Here is an 8,523-nt window from a genome sequence, read left to right as displayed (position 1 = left end):
GATATAAAAACCAGCTCAAACGTGTAGCCTGACACACTGAAAACTGGACTGTTGTTCTCAAGCGGAGTGTGTTCGCTGGTCTGCCAGGATATACAGCGCTTCAAATATCCACATATTAAATCCGACATAACAGCCATGGTTCTGGAGGAGAATGACTGTGACTCTGTCTTTGAGCCTCATGCGACTGTGAGTATGGCTAAAAATGTATGGTATTATGTGGGCTAAGACTTTAATTTACATTTAAGACTGAATAACATTGTAAATGTGGGGGAAAAGATGAACCTCAGGTTTTGCTTACTTTTTATTCTGGTTTTAGTTGTGTTTGTTGTTACATTCTGTGCCTGCATGAGGATAATGTAGAGAAGTGTGGCAGAAACTTTGTGTGTTTACATTTTAGGAAGAGTACGTGGAGACTCCTTACGGAGATCTCCACTGCATCATGACAGGAACTCCAAAGGCAAACCGCCCCGTCATCCTGACCTTTCACGATGTTGGACTGAACCGTAAGTCACAGATGCAGGGTCCAGAAAGAGACATCATGTCCTGTCAAATTCATCCAGCACAGACAATTTAAGCGAAACACAAAATGTACTTTCTGTTATTTTAAATTAATAAATGACATTGTTCTGATAATATATTATATATCACAAACGAATGACAGTAAGGACCTTTTTTTTAACTCAAATGCCTACTCATGGTTTATTGTAAACTCCCTTCATATGCTGACAAAATCTGCCAGATTGAGATGTTTCTTTCTGTATGTTCTCTATCATCAACAAAAACTAAATGAATGTATTTGTTGTGTCTTGTAGATAAATCGTGTTTTGAGACTCTTTTCAACCATGAAGACATGCAGGAGATTGTCAAACATTTGCCTGTTTGTCATGTTGAGGCTCCAGGACAACAAGAAGCAGCCAAATCTCTGCCTACATTGTGAGTTATCCCTCATTTTTTATCACTCCATCACTCATGTCTTTTTTTTGTTCTGTAAAAAAGAGTTACTAAACTCTGGCCCATCAGGTATACCTACCCCACCGTGGACCAGCTCTCTGAAGCATTACCTGCTGTCCTCAAAAATTTTGGGTGAGTCAAATTTAAGAGTTAAGTTTGTTTTATATATAAACTAGCATGTAAACCTTTGAGTCAAGCTTTTCTTCTAGTCACACTTGAGTTACTTAGTCTGTGGTGGTGTATTGCAGGTTGCGTAGTGTGATTGGCCTGGGAGTTGGAGCAGGAGCATACATCCTGGCCAGATTTGCTGTGAGTTTAAATCTTTCCCCTCACAATTCCATTTAAATTGTAAAGATAAAAGCATTAAAATAATCAAATTTATTAAAAAAATCTTGACATGCCTTTATCTAGAGACTTTGACTTTTTTTGTTTTCTGCCCATACAGTTGAATCACCCTGATTTAGTGGACGGGCTGGTTCTGATTAATGTCAACCCCAATGCTGAGGGCCTGATGGATTCTGTTGCAAACAAGGTGGGAACTATGCCTGAGAAATTTTCCCTGTCCAGACCATGCTTTATTATTATATTCCAATCAATGAATTAATCAACATCTGGCTTAAACTTTGGAATTTAGCTTGCTTAAGCTGGTGACAGAAATGGATTGACATAGTTGAGGGTGTTTCACATGCTTGCCGTGAAGATGTTCAGCAGTGACTTTTGTAAATGAGAAAATTAAAAACCAAAAGTTTCTGTCATAGTTAATCAACATAATTTTTGTGCAGTTTATATTTTCTTCACATTACAAAATATGAGGAGTATGAGGAAAAGAGAATCATCCATCAACCCGGTGACGCTGTGTATGTTATAGATTACAGATTGGACCCAAACTCTCCCAGACAAACTCATTGCACACTTGTTTGGACAGGTAATGTAAAAAAACAAAAATAAGGCTATTTTACGTTTTATTTTCTTATACTTTTAAGGAGATATGCAGCATGTATAAAATCTGTGTTCTGATAACAGGAAGAGATCCAGAAAAATTATGACCTTGTGGCTACATATCGCCACTACATCACAGCAACCATGAACCAGTCCAACGTGAGTCAGTTCTTCCGCTCCTACAACAACCGGACCACTTTGGATGTGCAGAGGCCGGTTTCTGGAGGAAACATCAATGTCAGGACCCTAAAGTGAGTCATGTGATTCTCACAGGCTTGCGCAGATCTCTTCTAAAAATGCTTCATCTGAACGTACCTGTCTGCTGGTTTCTGCTGTAGGTGCTCCACTCTCCTGGTTGTGGGAGACAACTCTCCAGCTGTGGAAGCTGTGGTTGACTGCAACTCTAAACTTAACCCCAACAAGACCACACTGCTTAAGGTATTTGCATGTTTAATGGATGCAAAAGTACTGCAGGATGTCACATACTGTACATTTGATGCTTTTATAATTATGTTTTGCTGACCGAAAGTCTTTTGGGCATTCACTCTTTAATTGACTTATCACTTTATCCAAGCAATCCCTCACTATTGTCATGTTCTCTTGTAGATGGCGGATTGTGGAGGTCTTCCTCAAGTGGATCAGGTATGACAGACAACTCAAATCTCACAATAATATATATTTTAAATTAAATTGAATACACTTTTTACTATTCCCTCACAGCCTGCTAAAGTGACTGAAGCCCTCAAATATTTCATCCAAGGCCTGGGATACTGTGAGTCTGTTTATAATCTCAAACTTTTGTGAATCTTAAACTTCTGTGTATATAAAATTTTTAGATATTTTATTTAACTTAATCAATAAAACATGAGAATAAGCCCCTTTAGGTGCAACATCACTTTTTCAAGAGGGTCCTTAGTATCGAACGGTTACAAGAGTAAATGAAAAACAATAAACTGTTGAAAAGGACAAAAAAAGGACAGAGCAAACAAATAATACAATTTAGCTCGCAATAGCACTTGAGCGCCCTCACACACAGGCATATTCTCACACACAAACACACCCGCTCTCCGTATTCACCAATGCCTTGAATGACATTGCACAAAATAAATATGATTCAAAGTATACAAGAAAAGTAACATATACATTGGGTTGTCCAAATTTAAAATAAAAAAATTAAATTATGTTACAATTAAAATGAGTTAAGAGAGCTTTCTTAAATGATGAGAGCTTTAAGATAGAGTGTAAAGAGAGAGGAAGATGTTCCTATTGCTAGGTGTCTTAACACAGAAAGCTTTTCCCCCAATGCTTTTTATATCTAGGAATAAAAAAGAATACATTTGGTCAAGATGCCGTAAGTTATGTTGTGATCTATAGGAAGTACTATGTGAAGGAAAATGGAAGGTTAAAGTATACATTTAAAAATATATTGTTGCCAGTTAGCCTTGTCTTATATTTGACAGAGAGAGCCAACCCCTCACCATCACATTCTCCTAACGAGCAGTGGTGAGTCATAAGGGCAGCAAAGAACAAAACAACATAAGTTGGTGCAGATAAAACAAGCAGAAGTTAAATTAAAATAAAGACATTTGGCAAAATCTAAAACAGGAGGTAATAATTGAGAAACTAATCTTTTCCTTATGTGAAAATTGAAGCAATTCACTGGTTGGTAAAAAGGTTTTAGACATGGATTAACTTGTTAGAGATGGAATGAATGTGAGTTTGAAAGATAAATTCAGTTTTAACCAGACACTGGGTCATTTAAAAGACACTCAGGGAGAGAAATCCAAAAAGTAAGATTTATTAATTGTGTGTCTGAAAGAGAATGTGGTATGATTTACTAATATTCAGAATGAGCTTATAGATAAGTCATCGTTGTATGGAATCAAAATCCTGCTGCAAAGAGTTATTAATGTCCGAGATGCTTGGTTTGGAACAGTAGACAATTGTATCATCAGCTTAAAGATGGATGCTACATTTTGTACTTTGACAGGTCATTAGTAAAAAATATAAAATAGTAGTGGCCCAAGAGAAGAACCTTGTGGAATACATTTCCTTATTCCAATAGAATCTGACTGGAAAGGTGATTTAACGGTTGTATTTTAGTTATTTTTTATTTATTGGCCCACTTTTCAGTTTTGTTTTTGTTTGAATTTACTTGAAAAAAAAAGGCTCACTCAACAAAACAAAAAGAGAGTTTTTGAATTAACAACTCATTGCAATCTGACTTCATGGTAAAAAGCTGCCTCTGTTTTGTTTACAGTGTCCAGTGCCAGCATGACCAGACTGCGCTCAAGAACTACGTCCAGCACCAGCTCCGTGTCTTTTGAAGCGCCCCGCAGCCGCTCACATACCAACGAGCTGCAGCGGGGTCGGGTGCACTCTCAAAGCACGGAGGAGAAGCGTGGGCGCACAAACACTGATGTCTCCATGGAAAGTGTCTCCACTCTAAACCAGAACACCTCAAAGGCCGCTGAAGTAGCATGCTAGAGTGCACACAACGAACACCCCTTGCACTTTATTCAAACGATGCCTCATTCTTTACTCCTACCTGAATCCTCCCTTCCTTCTTCTAATTTCCACTTGCAATCACTCTGTGGTTGTATTTTCACTCACCTCTGAAAACTAGATGATTTGAAATCCTTTCCTCAAATTTCTTTTCTTTTCTCATCCACTCTTGACTTTTATTCCTCCTTTTATCACTGAATTATTTAAAAGATTCTATGTAAAGTTTCCTCACATGCTCATGTCCATCATTATATAAGGCAGATAAAGACATATTAGATGTTTTAACACTTTAAAATCAAATCCATTATGTGTTTATGTAAAAGTATTTGTTTTTCCATGTGAAGGTGCATAATTATCTAATTTATAGAATAACTCAGTGGGAAAAGAAAATGCACACTTATAACTGTAAGAACTGTATACGATGATGCAACTATAACAACTGTGTGTTACTAAAAGCAGGAATATGTTATGACCTAACACTGTAGTTCCTAGTGTGGATTCAAACTTATTGTGTAGTGTGTTTCACAATAAATAATGAATGCACACTGTCATAAGGACTTGTTTATCCACTACTGAGTTGCACTCGCTTCATCCTCAAGTTAAACGTCAAGAGTCCATCTAGTTTGAAATCACATTTTCCAGGTAAGTATTTGAGTCAAGTGGCAAAAAGTTGTAAATAGTATTTGCTGACTTTAAGAACGCATTTTAATAACGCTTTAACATTTAATAACGTTTTTTTTTTTTATCTTACCATAATGTAAAGGCGCAGATAATGTGAGTGAGCAGCGCACCAAACACTGACCACTATAGCCTTAGTCACAGGCACCTGTTAAGCGGGTCCTGGGAAAAGGGCCCCTAATGATGGGAAAAACTTGGCTGCACGGTGGCGCAGTGGTTAGCGCTCTTGCCTCACAACAAGGCTCCTTTTTCAAGTCCCAGCTGGGGAACCTGAAACAGAACATCAATGGGGGAACCTTTCTGCGTGGAGTTCGCATGTTCTCCCTGTGCTCGCATGGGTTTTCTCCAGGGACTCTGGCTTCCTCCCACCATCAGTCTATTTTGCCCGTAGGTTTGTGTGTGATTGTGGCTTAAACTTCTGCCTCAAGCACAGGCAGCAGTTTGTAATAGACAGAGCCACAGTGCAGTGTGTGAGGTAGAGAAGACATGACTTCAAAATCAGGATGCCAAAAAAGGAGGGAAAAGAAATCAAGAGAGGAAAAGGGTTTGAGGGGTCAAAAATACGTCACCTATATTTCAGAAAAAAGGTAGGTTTGTGGTAGAAAATAAGATGAATATCGTCATGACTTGCTAGGCAGGACAGACCCAGGCGCTGGAACCCCGAAGGAAAACACAGGTGAGTAAGGAGGTAAGTAATAATGTTTATTTTCAGGCGTGGCTTGAAGTCATGGCGAGGCTGGAGGTCTTGTGTTGAGGAGTCATGGCGGGACTGGAGGCTTAATTGTGGCTCAAGTCGTGGCTGGAGGTCCAGGCTTGGCTTGGTGTTTCCAGGAAATTCCGTGAGGAAACTTTTGCTCTGGGAGCAATGTGACTCAGATGACCACTCGTGGTTTTGTAGTCCTGTAGGCAAGGCATAAACAAGTATTAGCAAGGAGTAGGGCTGCACGATATGAGGAAAACTTGCGATACGCAATATTAGTGATCAATACTGGGATGGCGATATAACTTGCGGTAAATGAACAAATAGCAAAAAAAACAAAAACATAATTTCCATTTCACTGCAACAGTTTAAAAATTATATTCCAAATGACCCACATCTACATAGGAAATGAACATCTAACATAAAAGGGCTCCATCCGATTGGTCTATGATGTATAGGAGTCTATTCGATTGGTCAAATACATACAGGAATTTCTTTGTTTCGTCAAATACTTCAAGCTGCCATAAGATTGTTTTAGCATATTTAAGGCAACCATTTTTTGCAATTTTCACCATCTTTTGCGATATGCATATTGCACAGCTTGATGTTGAGATAACGATAAATTTGCTATATATTGTGCAGGCCTGGCAAGGAGCAAAAAACATATGCGCAAAGAAGTTTCTTAGTGCCCAGACTATGCACCATCAGGGGCAACAAACTGGTGTTGAATGCTGGAACTGAATCTCCTAAAGTAGGTCTGGAGGTTGATGAGGTGAGTGGTCACAGCTGGTTTGAGTCAGGAAGCAGAGCAGAGAGGGGAGGGGGAGGAGAGCTGCCAGAGGCACCATGACAGTATTAACTTTGTCTCTATAATTTACCTCACTTTTCTCACCATGGTAGCTCCGAAAAAAAAATGTTTTACATTTCACCATTATATTAGTTAAATAATAAATCCATTCAAACATTTATTAAACTGTTCTTATTCAATAGTAGTTGACATCCCCTCTGTCCAAACGTTTCTAAAAATTCTGAACAGAGTCAACTGCATCAGCAGAAACAGCAGCGGCAGCATCAGTCTGTCAGCCTCCAACTGAACCAGAATCAGCCTCAGAGCTCACACATGAGGAAGGAGGTGAGCAACTGTGAGTAATAATGGTAATACATTTTACCACAATTACAAAACAAAGGTGAACAAAGAATGATTAATTAAAATGAATTAAATAAATCATTTTTAACCGTTTGAACACGTTGAAAAATGTGCCCTTTAAAACGAAGAAATAGAAATTGGGCAATGAGAACGGTAGAAAAAATCTGGTGTGTGCAGCAAACAGGGATGACTGCTCTTGGTCCAGTCAGAGACGTTTACAAGTGGATGACTATGCCATTACGAAAGATATATTGTAGGAAATACTATGTATTCACTGTATGTCATGTACACAACAATCTCATATCCCTTGAACTCCTGAATGTGATTTGTAAGCTGCAGCTGCAAAGCATCTTTGGAGAAGTGTGCATCACGTTGTGAATCTTTTGGACGATTCCTGTTTCTGTTGTGAGAGAGCATTCAGTAAGCTAAAACTGGTAAAAATTAAAATTAAAATAAACAAACTATCCTTTGACTGTCTAATTTTCTCATTTGGAACAGCGACATTGTGCACAAAGAGTACATAACTGTCGCTTAAGCAGCACTAACTGACTTTCTGAGCAGTGCGCAGTATAAGGAAGGGGGTGGTCAGCTTTGCTCTGATTCTGTTCTTTTCCTATCTTGTCTTTCTCCAGCATTTTTGGAGATATGGCAACACATTTCTGCATTTCTTTTTGCCTTTTTATCTTTACAGATACGCTTTATTTGGCACTTTTTAAAAATTATCTTCCAATCATCATTTTATCCCTGCTGTCGGTATAGACTCTTGCCGACATAAAGAGTGACTCCTTTTTTCTAAGTCTCACACCAAGCTTTTATGAAGAGTTGACAGCCCTGTATAATGGAATATTTCATAGGTTGCCTGATGCTAATGCTCATTCGACCTAAACATACATTTCTGACTAAATGAACAGCTTTATGTACTCACAGGCATGAATTTTTCAAAGTCTTTCAAAGAAGCATTTTTTAAAGTAACCGTTTTTGCTCAAACTTCTTGCATGAAGTGTAATGCTTTAGCTCAACTCCACCTAGTGGCAAAACTGAAACGCCCTCTAAGAGACGCAGAACATTTATTTAGTAAAATATGATCCAGTTTAGAGTCTTACCAATGTTAATGATCTGCACATTTTTGTTGGAGCTTAACCATTTTTAAAACCATGTAACCCTGTATGGTGTTAACAAACTCATTGGTTTGTTATTTCACTAATAAATATTACAGTATGTGAAAAAAATGTGTGACTGTACTGTCATGGTGCCTCTGGCAGTCTCTCCTCCCCCTCCCCTCTCTGCTCTACCTTCCTGATTGGACCCAGCTGTGGATGCTCACCTCATCATTTACCTGCCTTTATAAGGACATCCAGTTCCAGCATTCATCACCAGTTCATTGCTTCTTATGGTGCTCAGCCTAGATCTTTTGTTTGAGTCTATGATCACGTACTCAAGGTCAATGTTAACCTCGCTTCTACAGTATGCCTTGTCTACAGAACAAATAACCATGAGTGTCCACCTGAGTCTTATCCTCACCTGCTATCCTAGCCTCCAGTCATGCCACGACTCCAGCCAAATCAAGATCGTTCAGCCACAGCAAGATCTCAAGCCACGTCAG

The 8,523-nt window shown here is 38.7% G+C and overlaps 1 protein-coding gene across 1 annotated transcript; it reads left to right on the top strand.

The window, feature by feature from the left end:
• Nucleotides 1-4,946, top strand: LOC101156766 (protein NDRG1). The gene is made up of 12 exons (XM_004077673.5): nucleotides 1-186; nucleotides 398-503; nucleotides 813-933; nucleotides 1,021-1,083; nucleotides 1,200-1,260; nucleotides 1,397-1,483; nucleotides 1,820-1,876; nucleotides 1,975-2,141; nucleotides 2,229-2,328; nucleotides 2,497-2,532; nucleotides 2,611-2,662; nucleotides 4,151-4,946. The coding sequence occupies exons 1-12, from the start codon at nucleotides 136-138 to the stop codon at nucleotides 4,375-4,377; spliced, it is 1,128 nt and encodes a 375-aa protein (XP_004077721.1). The 5' UTR covers nucleotides 1-135; the 3' UTR covers nucleotides 4,378-4,946.
• The last annotated feature ends 3,577 nt before the right edge of the window (nucleotides 4,947-8,523 follow it).

This window comes from Oryzias latipes, chromosome 16, assembly GCF_053564925.1.
Source record: "Oryzias latipes strain Hd-rR chromosome 16, Olatipes_Hd-rR_3.1".
Lineage (NCBI taxonomy): Eukaryota > Metazoa > Chordata > Actinopteri > Beloniformes > Adrianichthyidae > Oryzias > Oryzias latipes.
The sequence above is the reverse complement of the archived record's forward strand: the minus strand, read 5'-3'. Positions and strand labels throughout refer to the sequence as shown.